General features: G+C 40.9%; 1 protein-coding gene across 6 annotated transcripts in view; it reads left to right on the forward strand.

The window, feature by feature from the left end:
* The window catches only part of LOC131676869 (mushroom body large-type Kenyon cell-specific protein 1), a 398326-nt gene extending 374390 nt beyond the window's left edge, over positions 1-23936 (forward strand). For all 6 annotated transcript variants that reach the window (XM_058956241.1, XM_058956244.1, XM_058956240.1 and 3 more), the window contains one exon: positions 4320-23936. In XM_058956241.1, the coding sequence (XP_058812224.1) occupies positions 4320-7110 (2791 nt within the window). In that variant the 3' untranslated portion in view covers positions 7111-23936. The remainder of the gene's footprint in view (positions 1-4319) is intronic.
* Positions 23937-25796: the final 1860 nt, after the last annotated feature.

Consider the following 25796-nt stretch of genomic DNA (forward strand, 5'->3'; position numbering starts at 1 on the left):
TAGTGTTTTTTATATCACGAATGTTAGCGTGTGTATAACGGCACGTGTTTGACATCGTGCATATAACAGTGTAGCCGTTTGTATACTGGCCTTTTGAGTGTTTGTGCTACGACTATCATTCTGATGCTTAATTTTGAGTATACCATTCAGATGAAGTTAGCCCATCTCATTAGCCTCCAACGATGGTGCCCTGAGATTTGCTCTTTTATGAATATAAGTTTCGTGTTTTAGAATGCAAGCTCCCGGACGAACACGATTCATGATTACGAGAGAGCGGGCGCTTGTATGCTGGCACATGAGAGAGTGTTAATAAATTCGTGAGTTAACTGGATCGCCGGAACCGTTTTTATAATTGCGAGATCGTGTACGTATATATGCGTGAATGATCGCATAATTATGTTTGCAACCGGGTTTGTATTATCGCGGAGGGCTTGAGCGTTTGTATGTTAGAGGTCCATGTGTAAAGATACAATATGAAGGGCTATTTTCCTAGTTGACACTTTATATAGAGATTTACAAATAAATTAGTATTAATTGTTGATAATTGATGCTTTAAGTATATTCAAGCTGATACATATTAGTATTACTTCAAGATGTTTACAGTACCGTCAATTTAATCAGCTTAGAGGGGGGGGGGGGATTTTAATGGTACTTAATTGGGCTTCTAAGTTAAAGGTACATTTCGACTCAAAGTATATTAAGCAATATTAATCATTTCTAGAATTCTAGAATGGTACGAACTAGTTCACTTGTGTTTGAATGCGTTTACTAGATATTGTTGGCAAACTAGTCTGAAATGATAAGGCCACCCTACCTTAAATATTTAGAAATTCATAACGCCAGTAGAGAGAATCATCTAGTTTATTCGGCAAAGTTGCTTGAATTCGATTGTTTTATAGTTTTGTAAAATATTGCATAGGTGTGTTACATATCTAAAAAGATGAACGCCCAACCCGCAAGAACAACCCTACTTCAATTTAGGTGAATAAAACGTTCTTTGTTAAAATCACTTGACTGAAACTCATGTTGCTTCTATGAAACTACAAAGAGATAGCGCTGTCACCCCGTCGTATCGATAAATACAGTTGTCAAATTTCCATACAATTCCAAACACCGTCGAACGTGACCCCAGGTTCATTAGCCTGCATCCAACTCCCTGGGAAAAAAATAACGCAGCAAGCTGTGTCGCGGCTGAAGCGAAGCTGACTCCATCCGAATAACTAAATGTGACAGTCAAAACAGTCCGGCCGGTATTGTTGTTTACAGTTTTCTTGCTGGTGCAGCGAAATGACGAAAATTCACTCAAATTCAAACTTCCCAGAATGGTGCCTAGTGGTGGTAACCCGAAACAAAGTGGTGGCCTCAAGCCCTGCGCTTGACGGTGACCGGGTGCGCGTTCTAAGAATCCGCGCAAGACCGTTTGATGGGCATTTTTGGGAGAAAGTAACCCGATGCCGAAAGGCTGTTGAATGTTCTACGTTCCCGAAATCGGAATGACACTCACGAAATAGAAGCAAACCAGTGGAATCAACATACGGGAGAGGAGTGGTTGACAGGAATTCGGCGTGGACGAGAAGACGCGCGTCTAGACGTGATTGGTGTAGGAGGAAGGGGGACCAGCGAAGGCAACGACAGTAGGTGAAAAAAAAACTCGCCAGCTTTTGTGACAGGACTATCGAAAGCGGCAAAACTGCTCTTGTGTCGTGTCTACTGCTGTACGATGATGACGCTGGTTGAGTAAATATGTAGCTTCTTCCTCCACGGTTCACCTCCACCTGCTCTCCATCGTGAGCTCTTTGATCCGAACTTTTGTGTTATCATATCTCTTCATATATGTGCCTGATGACGGCGACCGCGACGAAAGCGACCAGAAAAGAAGCACTAACCGGCCCTGACTGGAGACGGTAACACTGAAGTAAACATGGCAAGCTCGTGCGTATGGGTGTGTATGTGTGTTTTTATGTGTGCGGGAAGGGGAGCGCGAAAGAAAGAATCACTGTTATTTATTGAGATGGTCAGTAACCTGGGCCTTGCCAGGCAGCGTCTGGCTGGCCGGCCACTTCTCTACGATGCTGCCTTTTTTATGATGCAATTATCGCTTTGGTTAATGGATCTTCAGCGGGGAGGGGGAGGCATCTCACTCGAAATAGGCGATTGAATTTCTTTCGGATTCCCGGTGATCCCTGAAGGTTCTCAGAACTCTGAAGCCATTAAAGTGGCCACATATGTCTACGTCTTTCCCGGCTCCCCCATCTAGCCTATTGTGTCCAATTTCAGCAATTTGTACTCGGACAACCTAATCTTGCTCGATCTCATCATCTCCGATCCGAGACACGACTCACTCCGGTCTGGGAGGGTGTCCGGCGAGCAGTTGCTCAATCTTTTGATTGGAAAATCGTACCACCAGTCAGCAGACCGGTCTCTGGTGGTCGTCGTCAATCTTTCGATGAAAAAATTCTTTTCATTGACTCCACTCCGCACACCCATCCGTCGAGTACCAAACCTTGTGCCCCTCCCCAGCCTCTCTCGCCGTTCTCATGAGCGCATAATTAAATGTGCAATTCATCATCGTCATTGAAGCGCACCAAACATGGAGGGTACGCGCGTTGTACTCTTTTTTAAGACGTTATCAACGCCATCTAGATGCAACCATTGGCAGCGTCATCATCGCAGCAGTCGGAAATACACCGGATCGTTCCATACCCACATGGATGCAGTCGGATAGCTGTAGAATTATTTTTTTTCGTTAGAATCTGGTTGATCGTTAGTTCCCTTTTGGTCGGCATTTTCGTAGCTCAGTTTGTTTTGTAATTTACGCGTACTTGTTGCGGCGGTCGTTGACCTGCACGCAGCACGATGCTGTTTCTGGGTGCCACAAGGAGTTGGAAAGTTACTTCAGTTGGGTCAGAAGAAATCGAACAAGGAATTCTAAGTAATCTGTCGAAAAGCGGAGCTAGCTTAAAACCAATCGTTTCCCACACTACTTTCCCACAGAAGAAATAAAGCAAGAATCATTTTTGTTGACATTCCTCGCTGTAAGAACCTTCAAAAAGCTGCGAAACAGCACAATCGTTGCCACAATAAACGAACATCAGGTGGAACAAGCATTTATCGATACGAGTGAAATTTCCTCGAAAAACATTTGCCAACGGCAGGGTTTCCCAAAGCCGAAAGCTGTGCAGTAATTGTTTGCCTAACCTCACCTCACCTTCCCGGTAGCGCCGATTTTTTTTTACTATCCACCAACTCAACAATGCTATTTTCGATTTTAAAAGCAAAACACCACGGGTGCTCCGCTCGAGAAACGGTAAAAAGTGAGTCACGTTTTTCGACCAAGGATCGGTGGCACCGTACGATTCTCACCGAGCTCGAATTACGGCAAATTTTTCACACTAATTAACAAACCCAATCGATCGGCCATGTTTCCTTTCAGCTGACGCAGCCATATTGCGTATACGCTACGTTCTGTACGTCTTTTTTTTTCGGTTGGTGAGTAAACAATCCGAACGCGGTAGTAATAGCAGTGGAAAAAGTTCTAATCACGTGAACGCACTTTTCCTCGTGTGCTGCGCTCACACCCCGCTCCCCCGTCCGTTGTCGTACGGTGTGGCACGAGGCATAGACAAGGACGCCATATTGCAAGCAAACGCACTTTTTTTCGTTTTTGCCCCTCCTCCTCAATTCGGTGCCGGATGGTTTCTTTTATTGCTTAGAGAGTTGCTTTGGTTAGCCATTTCGGTTCACCATCATTCCTCTAATACAAACACACGCCCATGCTTTGGTGGGCTGAAATTTTCGTGTTCCTTCTATCCGCTTTGTTCGTTGTTTCTAAATTCGTTCCCAAACCGGTTTTCACGAATGTTTGAGTTTACGAATTAGAACCCACTACCGGCATCCAGATGTTAAGGAGAGCGAATGCAGGAAATTTACGTTGGATATTGATTTCTGAATTTAGTACGCCAAGATTATAGCGAAAATACAGATTTAATGTTCTCATTACAATGTCTGCGATTAGTGACTTGTATGAGATTAATGAGGCCATGTTAAAATCGAAGAAAACGGTGGAATAAAACAGTACTTCAAAATGTTATGTATTTCCTAGTTTGTTAAAAGCGTTCATTTGTCATAACAATCCTAAAGAAATAGATGGCAATACTGATGCTAAACCGAAAAATCGTTCCGAAACCGGTTTTACGAATAGTAGAATGTCGTTCGTTCATGACTTAAGAATAAGCCACCCGAAAATGGAATAAAGATATCACCACCATTGAAACACGTTGATCCCTTTAACCATTCCCTTTCCTTCTTCTTACTTTCAGGGCAAAACCACGCCTCTCCCCGATCGGAGGCCGCAGGACGTACACCGAGGACGAGCTGCAGAGCGCCCTACAGGACATACTGAACGGTAAGCTGGGCACCCGTCGAGCTGCAGTTCAGTACGGAATCCCCCGATCTACGCTGCGCAACAAAGTCTACAAGCTGGCGATGGAACACAAGCGGGAAATGTTGCACAACATGTCCCTGGCCGCCCTGGTGGACGACGACGACGATAAGGATTCGCTGGAAGACGACGGTAAGGAGGACTCCTACCACATAAAGCTGAATCAGCAGGCTATTGCCGAGGCGTATCTGCGGATGTACCGGGGCAGCAGCAGTACACCGAAACCGGAACCGAGTTCGAACCCATCGACACCACCGCAGCAGCAGCGAACACCGGAACCGCCGCTGCTGAAACCGATACAGTCGCAAACACCTCAACCGACGGTACCACCTCAATCATCGCCCCTCGCGGCTGCCGCCAACAGTTTGATCGATCCCAATCTGCTGCTACAGTTGCAGAGCCTACTGTTGGCAGGAGGCATCCCGGGATTAACCAACACGGTCACGCAATCCAAAAGTCCGGAGGAAGCTGCAGCCGCCCAAGTGGCACTAGCTGCATTGCCCGAACTACTGAAGAAGGTAATCCAGCAGCAAGAGCTGATCGCAGAACAGATCAAAAAGGCAACCACCAGCGAACCGAGGCCCAGTGCGAGTACTCCAACCTTAAACAACGGTCAACCATTCGATCCCAGGCTATTACCCTACCTGCAGGCCCAACAGCAGAACAAACCTCGAACCGCATCCGGCACCCCGGAGACAACCTCCTCCCTGGACCTGAACGATGGAGGCAGTGATGACTCCCAAGTTATACTGAAAATCCCCTCTTACAAACCAGTTCCGGGCAGTACTCCAACAATGCCAACGACGGCCGCCGCTCTTCTTGCGGTCGGTAAAAATGGCGACCATCACAGTCTTTCAACACCATCACCACCCACCTCCGCTACAACGGTACGTGACCTTAGTAGCTTGGTAAGTGGAGGCCTTGGAGCACCAGGGCCTAGTGTTAACAGCAACAGCTCAAGGTCAGTACACACAACTAGTCCCCAGCAGCCTCAACAGCAAGCACAACCTGCCCAACCCACGAACCACATGTCCGTCATATCACCCCCGGTGGGAATCAGGCCCCGAAGCAACTCGCAGTCTCCTCCCAACCTTCTAGGCAGCAAATCGATGCTGTCAATCAATGACGTGATCGCGCGAAGTATCAGCAAAAACTTCCAACAGCATCATCAATCGGATCTGCTCAAGCAGCAAATGGAATCGATGGAACAGTACAAGCGGCCAACCATATCGGTCATCAAGAATCTGGGTGGAACGGACATTTCCCGCTTCGGAAGTAATCCGAATATCACCCAATTAACGGCTGCCCAGCTGGCCAATACTGGCACCGGTGGCAAGGGGACCAGACCGAAGCGTGGGAAGTACAGGAACTACGACCGGGATAGCCTGGTGGAAGCGGTCAAGGCTGTGCAACGTGGTGAAATGTCGGTGCATCGAGCTGGAAGCTATTACGGTGTGCCCCATTCGACGCTGGAGTACAAAGTGAAGGAACGCCATCTAATGCGGCCACGAAAGCGGGAACCGAAACCCCAACCCGGTTTGGATGGGCTCAAGTCCGATTTGGGAGCGAGTGGTAGTTCCGTCATGAGAAACATGGATAAGAGTAAAAATTTAGGACTAGGTTCCGGTTCGAAGTCACAGCAACTGAAGAATCAGTATCCTAGTGCATCGCCCAATGGTGGTTTGAAGATGCCGATGTTCGATCCCGCGATGGCTTCTCAACTGTCTTATTCGTCGCCATTCCTGTGGCAACACCCGGTTGCAGGCTTCTCCGGACTCCCGATGGATTTTGCTCGACAATCAGCTGGGTCCAGCGCCGGATCGAGTGGTACTTCCGGTGATAACATCTTCGCGTCGCCCATGATGCAAAGGTTTCAGGATCAACAAAGTAACAAAGTCCCCACCATCAGCAGTAACAGTGGCGGAACCGGTACACCGAAAACCGCACGTGAACTAGCCGAAAGTATATACGACGGAACCAGTACAAACGGTTCGCTACTGGATGACATCATACGACATAGTCTGGACAAGAAACCGGGCGAGATGCCTCACGGAGCCCTGTTCGATCAGCTGATGAAAACCAATAACCTCCGAACGTCGACCAGCAGCTCGGACGATCCGTCTGCAGCCCTTCTTGCCAGGGTCGGTGCTAAGCGCAGTGCCACCAGTCCGCTCAACTACCTTTCGGAAAGCATCAAACGAGAGCGCGCTAGTCCCGGTGCATCGTCCACCTCATCGACGGGCAGCAGTAAGCCGATGTCCCTTCCAGCGGGTCTCGGATCCGTCAGCTTTAACGACCATCACCACCAGCAACAACACCACCAACAACAGCAACACCACCACCAGCAGCAACAGCAGCGACACTTGAATACCTCTACCGATAGCATGCTTGAAAGCCACCGCGCGGAACTGCTGGCCAAAGGAAACCTAGCGGTCGAGAACCTGATCAAACTACGTGAGGATCTCACATCGATGTCCGTGGCGCACCATCACAAGAGGACACCGATGGAAGATCAACACAATGGCGCCGGTTTGCTGCCCGATGGTGGAGGATCACAGCAACCAGGACGCAGCAGCAGCCGGAACGAACCGGCTAGTGCGGAACATCAGATTCTATCGCACCGGCTCGCTACCAGCAAACTGCCGACGGCCGCCGACGATAGCTCATAGAAGCGGCTGCCACTGGAGGCACTGCTGCTGTGGCGCTCGCGTACGTTTCTAGGTTAGAATGTGACGACGACAGGTGCCCCCCCCCCTTCCCCCAGCCCGTCAACGGGAATGTAGGGTGGAAATGTAGTTCAAATATTATTATCATAGTTAAAAGAGATAACGCATTGGGCAAGTGTTAACAATTTTTATTCACGCAAGTCTTTTAAGAAAAACAAAAAAACGGAGAATCAAAACTAACACAAGATGATGATGATGATGATGATTTAAAGGAAGGAAAATCGCGGATAACGTACAGTGGAGTGATAAAAAACATTTTTTCTTAAGACGGAAGTTTTTTGACAATCGACAAATAGGCTCTTGTAAAAATCTGGAAACCCCTCCTCCTAACACAAGTAGAAACCGCCTAAGCTGAAACAAATCCAACAAACAAAAGAAAACAAAAACAGAAAATCGCATTTTTTGGACTGTCCCACATCCCAATTCCCAAAGAATAACGTGTTTAAAAACAGAAGAAGCAGCTAGTAAGAGATAGATCAGAAAGTCTGATTTTTATAATATACCGTGTGATGATGATTTTTGTGAGACAGTACTCGCACTGAGCGAAACCAGATTTTTTATAGTTTTACAGGGAACAACAACAGGAACAGTCAAAACATCAAGTTTTTGAGCAGGACAACTTTCGGGACGATTTCCCAATCCCCAACCCAACTTTCCAATGACGTGATAAGCGAGAGGGTTTGAATAATTTTGCGTGTGACAGAGGAAGGGAGATTCAATCCGGGCTGCCAGTGACAGCCTGCTTCCCTTTCGAACGGTATTAATTTTTTTGTTGCGCTCGGATTTGACGATTAATAATTTGCTGCCAACAAAAGAAATCAGCGGGAAAAATTGAAATAAAAATTGTTTCCCGTTGCGTGGAAGAAAAAAAGGTTAATTAATCTGCATTTGTCATATCGGTGGCCGGCAGTGGCAGCAGCATCAGCGGTGATCAAATATCAAACGTGGGGGCTAAAATATGACTGGCAGTGACAGTCAGTTACGGTCCGGTCATGTGGTCGGTCATGGCAGCACTTTTCGCGAATGGTGAGATAGGGGGTTTGATTTTTGTATCAATTTTAAGTTGAAAATTGATCGATCGAGCTATTTCAGTTAATTATTGTTTATGAAGTAGTTGAGGGCGAAATTTTTCACCACAAATCGTGGCTCCCTAAAATTACAAGTACTTTACAAGAAAATTTTAACCCTCAATAACTCCTACTGTATTGAACGGAATAGCCTGTTATTGCGTTACTTTTTCGAATATAGAATGGCGCATTTGAGCATTCATTGCTGTGGAAGAGCTCTTTGAATTTGGTGAAAAAAAATTAGAAAATCTACTGTGTTTTGGTTTTATACTAGGATTTTGCGCCAAAATGAGAATGGTATCCAACTCCGATGGGCCTTTTCTCATTGGTCTCTGTGTAGACTTTAAATTGTGATGGATAAATGTCACGAAGCATGTTTGTGCAGTGAACGATGCATATTCGACCAATAATTCCATTACTTTCTTTAATTTCTAACGCCTGAAAATAGTATAAGATACTTATCAAGTGACCAAATAACCACTTACTTGCCTACAATTTAACGATTATGCTAGGTAGCGACACTTTTATCTTCAGTTTCTTTCAAATACATTTCAATTTTTATAAGTTGGTGTCTCATTTTGCTGCGACTCAGAGGATGAGCTGGTGGTCTCCGATTCAGAGGTATAGCTCCGCCAATCTGTCAATAACATACAGTAATGATTTCTCAATAATATCTATTTCAAACTCGTTTTAAAAACGGTTTTCACTATATTTGAACGGTTTCCGCATGTTTCGGAGAATATTAGAACAATCAATCCGTAGTTTGCTGTTTCCATGAATATCGACCAATTCTGTGGACTGGAAAATAAAATAATCAATTTAGTATGCATGGAGCTACTTACCAGATGAACGAATAACACCTTGCGTGTCTATAGCCTACAATATGGCGATGATGCTGGGTAACGAAACTTTTATCTTCTGAGTATCTTTCAAACGAATTTCAATTTTTATAAGGTGCTGCAGCTCAGAGGATCTGTTGATCTTTGCTTCAGTAGAGTAGACTTCACGCATAGCTTCGCCATTCTGTCAGTAACATACAGTAATGATTTCTCAATAACGACTATTTCCAACTCGTATCGAAGATGGTTTCCACTATATTTGAACCATTGTCAATCCGTAGTTGTCTGTTTTCATGATTTTTTTTCCAGTTTGACCATTTTTGTGATCTGAAAAAAGGAACAATGTATTAAATATGAAAGACGCTACTTATCAAGCGAACGAAGATTCGCCTACAGCCTACACGACTAAACTGAAAGTCGACATCCCTTTCTTCTTAAATTACTTTCAAATGCATTTCATTTTTTTAAATGACTCAGCGCTTCCATGATCTGCTGCAGTGCGATTTCTTTTCAAGACTCCATTTTTTAAGAATATGAAGTACTCCAATATGAATTATGAAACAGGAAACTGGTGTCGTGTAGTTAACCTTATTACTGGCTCGATTCCATCAATTCTGAAATGACATGAATATTCGGTTAGATTGAGAATTAAGGAAATGGATTTAGTGGTTCTCTTGTTGCGTTGCAAGATTAACTTAAATCTTTTACGTTCGCTAAATCGTTCTGAACTTCAATCTAAACCGTGTTGAAGAGTTGAAACAAAATTTTGGACATTTACTGCAATTGTGTTTGAACCTATATTTGGGGAAGCAATTGCATTTGCAAACAGTTTCACCAAAAATAGTTGATTTTCATCGAAGCAAGCCAGGAATAGTTCTGCAACAGGCTGTTAAGGATTTGTCGTAAATGTGCGTTTTGGGATTGAAAAATGTCGACTATGTCTTCATTGATAGTTAAATGACCTCGTAGCTTTACGACTGTACTTGACTTTACAAAATTCCACAATTAGGGAGAAATTAGCCGGAAATCATTGATTTTGATATATATTTTGAGCATCTCGAGGCGGTCCCACAATATGTTGGTCATAAACACAGATTTCAATGTGGTATCCCTGCCGAGAATAACCAACATCCTCAACTCTAAGGTTATTAAAGATTCATCAAATTATTCAACTAAATTTGGAATTACGTAACAACGCTGTACTTTAAAACATAGTGCCACTATGGAACCAATCCCTAGCAGTAGTCAACCTTGCGATCTCTCTGTTTCATATACCAACATCCATAGTAGGCACCGGTAATGACTTCGAATTAAGGTGTACATGGCACAGTCACAGTAGGCAGCGACCGTGCGGAATAGCAAGAAGAAAAAACGAATCGATCAAACACGCAATTATCCAAACCCTCAATTATTTATTCGCACTGCTCAGACCGAAGAAAAAATCCACCCTCATAATTTAATTACCTTCATCCACCCCGGTCCCTAATTGCCAGCCAACCAGTAATACTACTGTCCCCCTTTCGCGGATGATCCCACTGATTCCCAATCGCCGAAGACTTTAACCACCCCGCCAAATGGCGGCGGACATGTTTGACAAACAGAAACTTTTTATGTAAATGTATATTACGCGCGGTGAAATTATGGATACTAAGGGAAGCAAACTTGTTTGGATGTCAAAAAAAAACAGAATCGAAACTAAACTAGTCAGAAATTTTGCACATTTTGTAAACAAAATTCAATGTCGTGGCTAAAGAGAAACCAAAATCTACAAAAAAAAATATTTGTCATTAAGTAAAACAAAAGTGTATCGATTTACGGAAGTCATATTTGGTGTTCAAAATTCTATCCAGAAAATAACAAAAAACTCTATCGATATATCATGCTGCGGGAGGCAGTATCCAAAAATAAATAGAAGCGAAAAACGTAAATTATTGTTTACCTTTGACAACAAAAAATATAGACAAGGCGAGGAGTAAAGTTATAAACTTTTAAAGGCAGAAAATTAAAATCAAAGTAATCTATGTTTCGACGTTTTTATCTTTAACGAAATTAACATTAAAAAGCATCCACCAAAAAGTATTTGTGTACTACGTGAAATATCAAAATTTAAGGGTAAACAAAATATCAAAAAGCGTAAACTCGATGTTTTAACTAACGTGACAAAAAACAGATGTAGCCCAGGCAGACACAAAGCTAAGGCGTGTGAGTAAAGTATAAAAATTCAATGTTTCGCGTCTCAGTATCATTAATCCTCACAATTTATTATAATTATCAGCGAAAATCGCAAGAAGCGCAAGGAGAAAGCGGTACTCGCTTTCCTCTTTCTCGCTAAAAAAACAAACAAAACGCAAGAAAACAGTACCACTCACTCCTAAGAAGAAAAAAACCAAAATCCACTAAAAAGAAAATACGCAAACCTCACCACACTTCCGTTTTTCCGAAAGTTGAGGAAACACGCAAAAACCTAACAGTGTAGCAGGAAGAAGTTAAAACAGCTGAAAATATATTATATATGTGTGTGTCTTCACGTCGCGTATACCTCAAAAAAGAAAACAAGAAGAAAAAACAAAAATATTGATAGCAAAACAACAAGTAATTTAAAACATCATCCCGTTCGAAGAACATTTTCTTCTCGCGATTTTGAAACGATTTCCGTTCTAATCCTTCTCTCCCAGGTTCTTATTTGCGAACATATTTTTTGTTTTTCGTTCCAAACTTATTACCACTTCAAGATTAAGCGAAAATAAAAAAAAAACACAGAGATGACAAGACAGAAAAAAATCAACGGAGAAAATTTTATATGAAGGTAAAATTATACAGAATATATTATAATTATTGAAAAGTATATTTATACACTATCTGTGATTGATAATCCAAAATTTTGATGTATATTTTTCTCTAAAACAAGAACAAGAAAAAAAAACTCAACTAAGGAGAGAAAAAAATCAAAAGGCAACACTGTTTAGCGAATGACGTTTCAAGGGATGCAGAAAAAAAATTAACCGCTAGAGTAACTAAACATCTTTCGGTCGAATAGTTTCCTTCTAGAAAAATCAAACAAACGAACGTGGTTCAATTATTTTTCTTTCGGAAAACGTGAAACTACTCACACATGCACACACGCACCCCGATGAACGAACACACAGAGACACACCCCCGCTCGGTTCGAGCAGTTTTCAAGAACAGTGCACGGGTGTGTTGCTGTTGTTGTTTGTTGATGTTGGCGGTGGTGTGCATTAGGATAGAGCAGCACCAAACACAGACACCATCCACAGCGTTTGGTTAATTTTTTTTAATACGTTTTCTAGTTTAGGTTAGGGTTTCGTTTCTTGGCAAACGGGAGGAGAGCCATTCCGGGAACTACATTACTTCTTGTGTTACGGCAGCAAAATATACCGAAGGGAGATACCGATTTGTTTCTGTTAGGAAAAAAGGAGTAATTTAATATTAAAAATAATAAAAAAGTGCAATTAGAACGATATAAACCGTAACATATTCGTTATTTATATTAAAGTGAGGAAGGAAAAAATGATGAAGAAACGTGAAAAATAAATTAAAATATATAGGGAAAATTATTTAATTCTATATTTACAACAAAAAAAAAACAACAAAAGGAAAACTTAAGTGAGGCAAGAAAAAGTCTTATTAAAATGAAATTGTAAAAAAACTGAAAAATTACTAGAGCAGTTTTTGTATAGGTAACAAATCAAATAAAGAAACTTACAAAAAGTGACAGCTTGAAGATGAAGAAGAAGAAAAACATTGACAAGATACGATGAAATCAGAACGTTTGAACAGCATTGAAACGGTTCAATCAATAACAACAGCAAAAATCTGGGTATGTGTTTCAAACAGCAAGTAATCTAAAAAAAAAACAGTTACAAATATTGGAGAGACATAAGATTGATTACGTCATAACAAAATACCATCAAAGTTCGGTTCTATGAAGAAGAGATAATTCCTACCAGTTGAAAACAAAAACAAACACTTGAACGCCCCTCTACGCCCTTCCCTTTCAATCAAAAACTTTTTCCGAACGAACGTGAAATATATCTATCTCTTTCTACCTTTACGTAAGTCTTTCGTTGCGCATACAATTTTATAAGTAAAAATGAGAATCAAAATCAACAAGTTCGGAAATCGAACCGAAATCATACCAATAGCTAGTGCAATCTTTTTTATATACAGCTAATATTTCCATAAACTTTGTTTTTTTTTTAAACTAACTATTAGTCAAGGGAAAACGCGAGAAATTAATCGAATTCTGAAACATTTGGCACATGTATTTTCTTTCCCGCAGCGACATATCAAAAAGCGACAACACCCTGTTTACTATTTTATTAGTTTATTTTTTTTTTGGTTTGGGTATTTTCCCAAACAAATACCAAACGAATTCAAACGCATTAGGAATTATGAGATCCAATAAATGGAAGAACACATGACACCAGCAACATCAATGTTCGAGGAAAAAATAATCAATAAACACAACAATAGGAAGACGGAAAAACAGCAACATCTCTTGTTGAAAGGTTTCTTTTTCGTTAAATATCAAAATACTGCTACTACATTTACGGTGCGGGCTAAACGTTTGAATACATTTGAGAGAGGGAGAAGTAAAAAAAAACGATTTGGTTACGAGAACAGCTTACCTTACTTACTAATTTTGGTGAGTACAACAGTTTTAACATGTTCAAAGAACAAAAATTCAAAAATGTCTAATAACGACCTTCTGTTTCAATATTTACCGAGTTTGAACCATCTCTTATAAGAATTAGGAATCCCTTTCAAGGGACATCTTTGTTGGCTAATTTGTTCGTTTATAGTAGATCTGCAAATTGCTTGCCAGATCAGAAATTATGGAAATGTGGTTGGGAACAGCGATCATGAAGGCAAAGCTGGAATATCCAAAATGATGCATCTCTCCCCTAGCCGCCCGTGCCAGGACAGGCGTTAATTAGAGCCGCTCCCAACATGGAAACCAAACACTCTTCGGTTTTCTCCTTCCCAGTCAGTGTACGAGCACAGATTCCACCGGGGTTGGGTAGCTGATATTCACTAAAGCGAATCGTACCTCAGCTGGCACATCGCGGGCAGATGGAGATAGGAGTTCTGTTTCGAAGGTTAAAAACAACATGAAGGGATCTTCATCATTCGAAAAAAAAAAAAATTCAGAATTTTCAGACGGAAACTCAAAAAATCCAGAAAATCCCTTGGTCGAAAAATTTTGGGTGTAAACATCTATATGCCACGATGAAAGCTAGATCATTTGTTGAAGCCTAACTTGTTTGCTGATTTGCTCGTTTTAGCGAAACCGATTATCATTCCACCTCATCCACAATTTGCTGGCCAGATCAAAATTTTTCCATTCATTCAATGGATGTGGTCTGAAACAGCGATCTTGAAAGGGAATATTTGAAGAGACTTTCATCGTGCATCGCAATGCAAATACCATTCGGTAAGCAGATGCACTACTAGATTACTCGTTTCACCACATCTACAAATTGCTTGCCATGGTAGAAATTGTTTGGCGCATTTACCTTTTCTAAGGTGCTTTAACATTGAAAGAAGAAGTAATCTATCGGAAGCCAGCCCAAATGAAGATTGCTAACTTCACCGATGACACCAGTTTCCTTGGTCACAGAAGATCCTCCGTGCATCTCTACCTACGCCGATTTTTTCACAGATTCCAATGACTAAAAATATGTCCGCGGAAATCTTTCTTCGCGTGGCGTTATTTACCACAGACATAGTTATTTCTGTTTTGTTTCTTAAATTTACAACAAGTTCCACTCATCATTGAGTATCCGACTCGTACGATAGTTGTTTTCCGGATAGATGCTGAAAAGAGATTCTAAATCGCCAGTAGATGGGTAACAATACTTTCTTGCTTCAATAGAAAACAAGCTTCCATATCACCGTTTGCTTCCGAGCTAACTTCATATCGATCGTATCGGCAAGTGCCATCCACTTCTGCTTGACTGCAGTCTTCTTCCGGATACATCCCAGGTCCAACACCAAACTCGTCAACCGAAGTGTCACCCAATGGTCCATTTGTTGGAGCTGACACCAATCCTGACACAATACCTCACACTAAATTTCCACGTATTGTCACATCCCGAGGATTGTCGGATTTCGTGAACTTCAGCACTACAACTATAAAGCTTTACAGCAGACATCCACAGGGTTGAGTATCCGACTCGTACGACAGTTGTTTTCCGGATAGATGCTGAAAAAGATTGTAAATCGCCAGAAGATGGGTAACAATACTCCCTTGCTTCAATAGAAAACAAGCTTCCATATCACCGTTTGCTTCCGAGCTAACTTCATATCGATCGTATCGGCAAGTGCCATCCACTTCTGCTTGACTGCAGTCTTCTTCCGGATACATCCCAGGTCCAACACCAAACTCATCAACCGAAGCGTCACCCAATGGTTCATTTGTTGGAGCTGACACCCATCCTGACACAATACCTCACACTAAATTTCCACGTATTGTCACATCCCGAGGACTGTCGGATTTCGTGAACTGCAGCACTACAACTATAAAGCTTTACAGCAGACATCCACAGGGTTGTTGTGTCCGTATAGTGTACGATGATTCAGTAGTCGCAGGAACTCCACGCGTCGAATCTGCTGATTCGAATGCTGTGATACGGTAGCAATATTGGAACTACGTACTCAAGGATACTGCGGACGATGGAGAGTAGGCAGTACACATCATCGAACGATTGAGTGATACGATGAATGAAACCCAACATTGAGAATGCCTTTGTGGTGGCTAGGGATAAAACTTCAGCTTAGTATCGACGTTGTATACCGAGGTTTTTCAAGACAGTCGATTTTGTTGACGTCGTTGGAACGAATAGGAATCTTCCAAATTCTACTTTTGACAAAAATGAATTTATTTGAAACGCTTAACGCGGTTTGTTAACGGAACTCAGAAATCTTAAGTAGCTTGCAGAGGACGTTGATGAATAACCCGAACATCAGTGGGCATAAATGACTGCCTCGTAGCACACCCGGCATCGTAATATGTGGATATCCTATCATATCGTAACGTTAGTTTGTCAGGTTGGTGCTAGTATTGATGTTCGGGCTTCTCATGTATCAAGGGCAACCCCAGGCCCAGTCTCCACAGCTGAATAAGAGTATTTTTGGCAAAGGCACAATTACTGGCAGAGATCTTTTCGAGGTGTTAGTGTGATTTTAGAAAGTTTCGACACTGTTCGCATCCGCAGGGGTGCTTGGAAGAATCTTGGAAGCTAGCCGAGTGGATCCGTTGTACAGTGGAGCAATGATACTTATAATATTAGCAAACGAAAATCCCATGGCACTCACAAGAATGGTGTAGTGATAGCGAAATGTGAAGCCAATCTTCCTCATGTGTTAATTCATTGTGATCCGCCGTAAGTTACATTACAGGGAACATTTCACAAACTCAGGAAAGCGACCTCTACTATCCTATAATTTATGTATATGTATACTATAGTCAAGACAATGGAATTCATTGAACGCAAACCACTCCAGCAATGTACGAAACTCAGATCGCAACAGGTCAGATTCGCCGAACATGACTAGAGTCTCCCCGGACTTAGGAATCATGGCCATGTGTGGAGGCACATCGAAGAAACGCAAACTACTCAAATTCATCAATTTGAAAATGTTCGTTTTCAACACCAACGCCTAACCACACCCGATTTATTGCTGTTGGTACGTGCTAGGAGTAGGATTTCTGTACGCTGCATTATCACCACTGATCCAACGAGTGAAAATACATTTTGAACCAATTCAACGATGTTGTACTTCTCACAATCAGTTTGCTTTGATTAGCTTAACTCGCTCAAAATGGTCAGTAATAATACCGGGCACGGCCAAGGCCGTTCTACGAGCAAAGTGAAGGAATGTTAGTCCGACACTTGTTTATGCTATAGACCGTATTGCTTGGTCATAGATATTGCTTTATATGCAAACTCACCCGGGTTTGTGAATATGAAAAAAATTAATCGACTATAAAAAGATAGAAACTAAAGTATAAAAAACATTTATTGGAGTTAAAATACACCTAAACCGTAGCTTTCACTATTTTGCGATGAAATCAATCCCATTGGATTCATAAGACTTTTTCAAATAATTATCACTTAATTTGGGTCAATGTCTTCAACTAACTTAGAAGTTATTGAATATTAAAGGATTTTTAGCTTTTCCCCCATAATTTCCGACGTTTCTACCCATTTTGGTCCTTTTCCAAGGTCTCATTCGAAAAGTAGCGTTGATTGAAGTCGTAATAATTCATATTAATATTTTTTTAATTTTGATTGAAGCAGAAATTTTTTTGTGGAAGTAGTTATCCCATAATACGTTAACCGAGTCGTTCCGTTGCAGTGCGGCGCAAGAATATTCACATCTCGTTCATGTCAGGGTTGCCAGTTTTCATTCCAATTCATATTGATGAACACACCATCAATGTTTTAGACGGTGCTCCTATTCCAGGTTGAATACAGGGCATTGGTGGTTCGAGTAAGGCGCTATCTGGTCTCACAGTCTTGTTTGGGAATTCGGAAAGGTCGGTTCGAAGACGGCGGTGCAGCTTGGTACCGAGAATCTTTAACTCTCGGCGGAAAGATATTCGTGCGAGACCGAAATTGACCGATCTGCTAGATCGCCGATTCGCACCAGGAAAATATTCACCTGGCGGAAAACCCCCTCACGAACGACTACTAGACGATTTCATCTGAGATGGACTCCGGCATCCCCAACCTTCGCAGAACCCGAATTAGCGCAGGTCAAAATGAAAGTTTTCTGCGATTTTACTAGGGCGGTTATGAGAGCCATCGTTAATTCATGATCTCCTGTCCGTAGTCCAGTGGGAAGGATACCTGAGATCTTTCGGGTCTTCTTATACTAAGAAAGTCCGTAAGAGGGTCGCGTCGGAGCTTCAAATTTGCTGAATACAGCAGAGATTTTCCGAGGTTCGACTGTAGTGATTCCATTGGCCGCTCCGAAACTCGGCGGTCGAATCAACAAGAGATATTGAAGAAACGCGTACCAGCTTTTGGCGCTCGAAGCTTCATCGGATTTCTCGTAAATTGCGATACTCCGTGTGGCTTTGCACATTAATGAGGTGACCAACGGGGTCTATTTTCAGTACCCGGAGCATCACTGCCCTTTGGATCTCATTAGTGTTTAGCTCGTGTGGAGTTTTGCTGCTTGCGCTGCGTTTAACGGCCTAAACGAATTTATTCTTTAGTTGGCCGAATGTGTACACACAATCTGATGCGAGAGTAATCTAGACTGTGTCCTCGTGCAATCTGGTTCATTTGGAAGCCGGACTCATAATAATAGTTGTTTCATGGGATCTTGGCATCCGCCGTCGGCCGTCATCTTCCGTACCCTGGACTGATCAACCCCCAGCGACCAATTTTTTGTCACACCGAGCCTGATGCGTGGTTCCCGTTTTCTTACGCGGATACACCTTACTGGCTCGATACCACTGTAGCTCCTCCCGTCTGTACATAGCAGCTTTGCCAAATCTGGTTATAACGTCAGTGAAGCTTTGTGAGTCTTAATTGAAAGAAGCTTCTAGTCCATCGTTTTGTTGATGGCGAACGCGGGGTTTCTAGTTCGCAACTTCAAATTTCTTGTCAGATCGTCAGTTTCCTGGTGAATTTATCGACGAAAATTAGCTTGAACTGGCTGGGGATATCAGCCTGGCCGGTCGCCATATGCAACTTTTCTGAAATCCTTTTTGACACAGGTTGTCTCGTCCAGGAGAAGATATCTTCTGTAGTTTGTTGTCTTGTTCGGTTGCTTTTGGACACAGATTAAGCCGCAAATTGATTTTTCGAACGGAAATTCGACTGGCGTCATATTTTTGTTGACATCCTGATCCGGGAAAGTCCTTAGTAGCTTCCATAGTAGCCTCCCGCCTTAAAATTCCAGAACGATGGTTGCTTTGAACCTTCCGGGCAACACTCTTGCGCTCACAGCACTGATTCAGAGCATTTCACACGGTAGATGCGGCAATTTTTTTATCTTTTCGCGTTATGGCGAACTGACACGTCGGGTTTCTACACAGGATTAATTTTTTTTCTCGAAACATTCACCATTAAAACATTTTTACTTTCAAAAAATTCCGGACCCTATCACAGAGATGATTTCGCTCAAAGTCTTCCACAAAGGACAGAAATGACGCGTGGTGATCTGATTCTCATAGGTCCATAGAGCCGTCTGAGCTTGATTACCTTGCCCAAGGGTATGACACGATGGAATAGGACTCAAACATCTGGGCAAAATGTTTCCATTTGTCGTTTTAGCGGCTTTTTCGATTCTAAAAATATAACCATGGGATATTAACCAAATCGAAATCTACATTTTTGTCATTTTAAATTGGTTAGATTTCCGTAAAATCCACGAACATGCTGAAACTAGCTAGTGCTAACCAAATTGGGGCTTTCGTAAAATAAGTCGATTTTAATAGAACGTATTTTCCTGAATGTATTCAAGCTTTTCGTCTTCACCGTAACGCTGGAAACTTTGGCAATGATGTACCGAACGTGCAAAAGGACAACCTTTTGTAATAGACACAGACCAACCGAGCACAGCATTGCCGAAGCCTTTGGCAACACTTTTCTTTTGAATTCAACCGGAAGAATAAATTTGGATTACAACATTTTGGCTAACACACCACATTTTGGGACGAATGGTAAATTTTCAACACACATACATATATAAAAAAACTAAGTGCGATGCCAGACCATCGGCGTCGTACGAATAACGGATTGGACACAGACACACACGTGCAAATCTAAGCGAACGTACCGAGCGTACGAAACCAACTTCAACCTCCCCACAAACGAATCTAAGCCGACAGTCGATTGTTACTATAATACGCTCTCCGGTGTGCTATAGTAATAGTAAAAAAAAACAACCAAACATATGCATCAATAGTAAACAAACAATAGCAATGGATATCTCTCACAACTACACAGACAAACAGTTATCGAATTGAAATGATTATTGCTGCTACAAAAGTTGATAATAAATCTTCACACTGCAATAGTTAAATCGAAAAATAACAACTACAAATGCATGATTTAATCAGATCATTCACAGATTTTCGTAAAAAAAACTACAATAGCCTGGTTATACGCGGAAGAGCTTGCCTCTTCCGCCTGTTTTCCACTGCACACACACACATATTCACATTCAAACAAATGCACACATTTTCTTTCAAATCTATCTGTTACTTTTCTAAGGCAGTGATAATTATTACTATAAGACGTTATAACTGGAATAAAAAAAACCCCTTTCACACACACGATCCCCCGAAAAAAAAAAACAAAATAACACAATACATTTACACACTCCTACAATAGAATAATAACGCTGCAGAAAGTGAAAAAAAAACAAAAGCATACAAACAATCGAGGGTTTCCTCGGACAATATCCACGCTCGAGGCACCCCTTGATTGACAATAGTTGTAAAGAAAAAAAACACAAAATGTGGAAAATTTTACAGTAAGAATTCAATTTAATTAACTCACAAATATAAGGTAACAGAAGAAAAAAACGTACTAAAATTCGTGTTAAAATAATTCCAATTCTTTTACAATAGCAAAGCAAACAGAGAACTACACACAAACAGATAAAAGAAAACAAGGACATGTTGCTGGAAGAAAGATAGTGAAAGAAAACAAAAAATTAATATACAGAAGAAGATGAAAAACAAAATGTCGCTTATTGATTCTCGATTTCGGAGAGCCCGACCGAAGCAGGCAGGCAGGCAGGACGGACGGACCGATACAAGGCGTTTAACGCGCACAACTCTTGTTGAACTGTTGTGGTCTCTTCATTCCGTTTCAGAATTAGAGTGTGAGACAGAAAAATAGGAAGGACGCCGCAAAGGTTGTAAGTTTAAGGACAGAATCAAATTCAAACACTCACCCACACATAATCAGATCAGAATTTAGGTTTTTCGGGTTTTAATTTGTGTGTCCGTAGAATTAGTTGAATGTTGATTACGTAAGAAGAACAGTTTTGGATTCAAGAGGCGCCGGAACTCAGTTATGAGAGAGTGAATTGGTGTGTGTGAGAGAGAGAGTGATAGAGTTCTAGCTCTATGTGCGGAATGCGTTAGAGGATTAGCAGGTAACACTTTTCTTGTTGAGCATATTTTTCTATACAGTCAAGCAATTTTTAGATGAAATAGAAACAGGACGCCGGAAATATATTACAATAGATATGAACGCAAACGTCAAGATCGTCGCGAGTCGTTTGTTTTTCAGATTTTTCCTCAGTGTAGTATCGATATAATCTTGAGTATCTGCTAGAACAACAACAACAAATAACAATAACAACAAATGAAACAACTAACAAATCTAAGATGGCTGCCTGAAACAATAAGATAAAATACATAGAATCATATAATCATAGCAAGCACAGCTCCATAATTTAAACCGAAAACACTTGACACACACACTTTCCCATAACCCAAACACAATCACACACACACACACACACACACACACTCAAGTAGCACACAACCTCACCCACACTGGCGCGCTGGGCGGAGTTCGATTCTCTAGCACCAGTGTTGCCATAATCTCAGTAAAAGATAACACGCCTCTAATAATAGACAAAGCAAAAACAATAAAAAAAACTGTTCGATGATACTTGACTACTTTTAATTTTTTTTACTGTTTCGCGGTAGAAAGCGACAAATTTTACCACCATAAATGTGCCAGAAAGAGAAATAAAACACAGAAACAAGTTAGAGTTCGTACGTATATATTTTTGATCGGAACCTATTTCCGGCGGAAAAGCGGGGACAAACAAACAAACAAACGCTTTCGAAAGGTTTTTGTTTTTCCTGAACTGAAACATTTCACATACATACACGGACACGGATTCTTGTGTTTTGCGCGAAACCTGTATCTCAGTTATTTTCTAAGAAGACACAATCTTACACATGTCCCCAAGCAGAATCAAGAACATGTTATGAAACTAGAAAAAAAAGACACAGAGAAACACATTAGGAAAATCGTGTTGAGCAAAATGCCTTATAACTTATTAGTGAAGACGAGAAGAGAAGGAAAAAAAAGGAAACACTAAATTAAAAAAAAAAAAAAAAAAAAAACATTGTACAGGCCAATATGTGGTGGTGCACGAAACTGATTACACGCCACAACGTTTCGGGGCTCTAATGTTCAGTACTTTTGGTTGAAACGATGCGCGTATTTTGTAAACATATTTCGGAAACTCCGAACAAAGAACAAACAACCAAAAAAAAATGTGCGTAGGTGTAACTAGACATCTAACCACGACTAGAAAAAGAATGGTCGATTTATCTGTTTTCAATGTCCAGAAAGGTTAGGAATCAAAATTAAAACTTATCAAAAATAAAACCAAAGGAACAAAAAACCGTGTCATCGCTGAACGCAACCAACTACTTTTATAGATATAGAAATTTATCGAAATTGATTTCAGTGTCTGATATAGATATATACATACTAAACAAAAAATACGTCAAAACTGAACTGCTTACTACTTTGGGGATATTCTTTCCAGTACAAGTAATTCTTTCTTCGTTCCGATTGAATAGTTGAAAGCAAGGTTTCATACACACGCTGAATTATCTGAATAAAGCAAAACGGCAACTCTAGTGTAAAGCTGAATTGAATAAATTTGTTCCACACACACACACATTCGTCCTATCACATGATTAGGAAAATATTTAGACAACTATTATTTGTAGGCAAACTTGTGGAATTGCAAAACGCACGGTGTCCCTCACTAATCAGTTCCTTAGCACTAGAGTACTAAGAGAACAAAATCAGATCCCCAGCATCGATTCGCGTAACCTTACCAAGAGTGTCTACTCCAAATTTGAACCAAATCGGACAATTTACAGCAGGAAAAAAACCATTTTACATTGACAAAACCCACTTACTCGCATTTCTACCGTTAGAGAGCGTTGTATACGATAAGATGATTACCAATTGTTAGAATCACAAGGATAATTTTGGGGTGTACAACTTTGTCGAAGGTGGATAAACGATTCCGCTTCGGAAGGAAAAGTTATTAAACTTTCAACGAAGCGATGCTTGAGTTAGTTTTGCAAAGGGCCTAACAGCACAAAGAGATGAAAGTTTCAAGTATCTATCTCCACGAGTTTCATATTAGTGGACATGTTCAGAAGAACGACTAAAAATTGGCTATTGCACAACTTTGCTGAAGACGCCTTATTTCTATTTCACTCCCCTGAAAAGTTAGCGTTGGCGCAATCTACGCGGCGAAATGTGGAACTAAAATGGTCGAACCAAAAGATCGCTCATCTTATACGATACAATACTTCCGACCGTTTCATACAAATAAAATTATATTTTCTCTGCGAAACTTATTAGTTTGAAGACAATTTGTCTGAGCTTGTGGTAGTTTTGCACAGGGCCTAACAGTGCAGAGTAGTTCGGGAAGTCGATTTCCACGAATTTCTTACCAGTTTTGCGAAAATACGACCGGGCTTAGTTTAACAGTGTATTTGGAAGAATTTTAACCCTCAAAAAGGCAACCGGGTCCCAGAGGCCCGGCACGTTACAATTTTTTAGTTACAAAAAAATGTGTATGCAGTATAAGCTTGGGCATGGAAATTTTGATAAGTAGCTTCGAAATCTATAACAAAAATAAAGAATTGTGAAATTTTCATCTATGGAGTGATGCGCAGCTATGTTTGAATTTTTTACATGCACAAAAAGGCAAGCCGGGCCTGGCAGGCCCGGTGTGCATGCAATATTTACTAGGAATACCACGAGTTTTATACATTAATATTTATCTGGAAAAAACATTTTGATGAGTTCAACTTCATATTAGCAGGAATTTTTTCATGTTTTTATTGATTTTATCTTTTTACCTTTTCTTATAAGAAATTTTTTTTTGAAAGTTTGAGCGAATTCTATACATTTCTTTTATAGGAAATGTAAAAATAGCATACGATAATGACGTGTGTCATATTTTTTTGGGTAAATACTTTTATTTCACCCACTGTGGTCTACTTGACAATTATTTGGATACAACATAACCTAACTCTGTCGTTATTGTCTATTTTTGTTGTCTATTCTTTGTGTTATAGTTGTCGTAATTATTCAAATTGTAGGATCTAAAAGCAACAAAAAGTTGAAATGGTTATAAGACGATATGCACATGTTTTCAATCGTCTCAAAGAATCTGAAATAACGGAAGAAATTCGAGCAAATTCAACAGCAGACGATTCCGAAACTGATTTGCAAAGCGAGGAAGAATGTGTGAATGATATTGCTTCCGTCGATAAATCTGATGCAGACTCGGAAGAAAAATCTGAATATGTACTCCGGTTATGCATCAGAAGAAATTAATAGCAACCCAGAAACATTTATTAGTCGTGTTCAAACGAAATGGAATTCAGAACCCTCACCTTATGGAAAAAATTGACCTTTTTACATCCATCGCCTTATACGCTGAAATCGGGATTTGCTGCGTGTTCGTACTCATCATCCTGTAATTCCGGAACCGGAAGTCGAATCATTTATAAATTCAACAGCAGCCAATGGGAACGCTGTACCTTTCATTTGAAACCAAGTTTGTAAAAATCTGTAAAGAATTCGCTGAGAAATAGGTATGACATTATCTTAGGAACTTGGTAAGTTCCCCCAGGGCATCAAGAACCGCCATAGTTGGCCAATGTGGTCGAAGTGCCTTCGGTGGGTCATTAATGATCTAGACATGCAAAGTCAAGTAATGTTGCACATATTTTAATATATATTGCATCATTTGGACATCATGGTGGTATCAGTTTCTATGGAAATTTGCTGTGTGATTGAACTCTTCAACACGTAACTCCAGAACCGAAAGTCGGATCAATAAAAAAAAATCAATAGCAACCGATGGGAAGGCTGTACCTTTCATTTGAGACTAAATTTGTACAAATCGGTCCAGCCACCTCTGAGAAAAATCGGTGAGATTGTTTGCCACATACATACATCCATACATACATACAAACATACACACACACATACAGACATTTTACGATCTCGACGAACTGAGTCGAATTGTATAAGAGATTTGGCCCTGCGGGTTGAAATTTCGACCGATTGCATAACCTTTCTATATGAGAACGGCAAAAAGGAGCTTGAATTTAGACGGGCCTGAGAGGCCCGGATTGCCCTTTAATGTTAGGATTTTAGCTTGCCTTCACAAGGGTTAAAACATAAGACAGGCCATCTTTCGGCTGTAGAATTTTAGTTCCAACGTCTAGAGGGCGCCCACGCAAACTCCTAGGCGAAGAGAAACAGAATGGTACCATGTTCAGATGAACTACTGAAAGTTGTCTGTTCAACAACTTTCCAGAAGACGCCTCTTTTCTATCTCTTTCCCTTAAAAAGTTCGTGTTGGCGCCCTCTGTGCGGTGGCATGTGGAACTAAAATTTCGGAACTAAAAACTTCAAATTGTTCCGAAACTGACTGCAAACTGACCATGCTACAACTTTGCAGAAGACGCCTTATTTCTATCTTTCTATCTTGAAAAGTTAGTGATGGCGCCATCTATGCGGTAAAATGTGGAACTATAATTTTCGGACCAAATAATAGCGCATCTTATACGATAGAATACTTTCATAATGGTTATACAAGTAAAGTTAAGAATTCTTCTGAAAAACAAATACTTTAAAAGACAATTCTTCTGAGTCGGCAATAA

Source organism: Topomyia yanbarensis, chromosome 1, assembly GCF_030247195.1.
Source record: "Topomyia yanbarensis strain Yona2022 chromosome 1, ASM3024719v1, whole genome shotgun sequence".
NCBI classification, from domain to species: domain Eukaryota; kingdom Metazoa; phylum Arthropoda; class Insecta; order Diptera; family Culicidae; genus Topomyia; species Topomyia yanbarensis.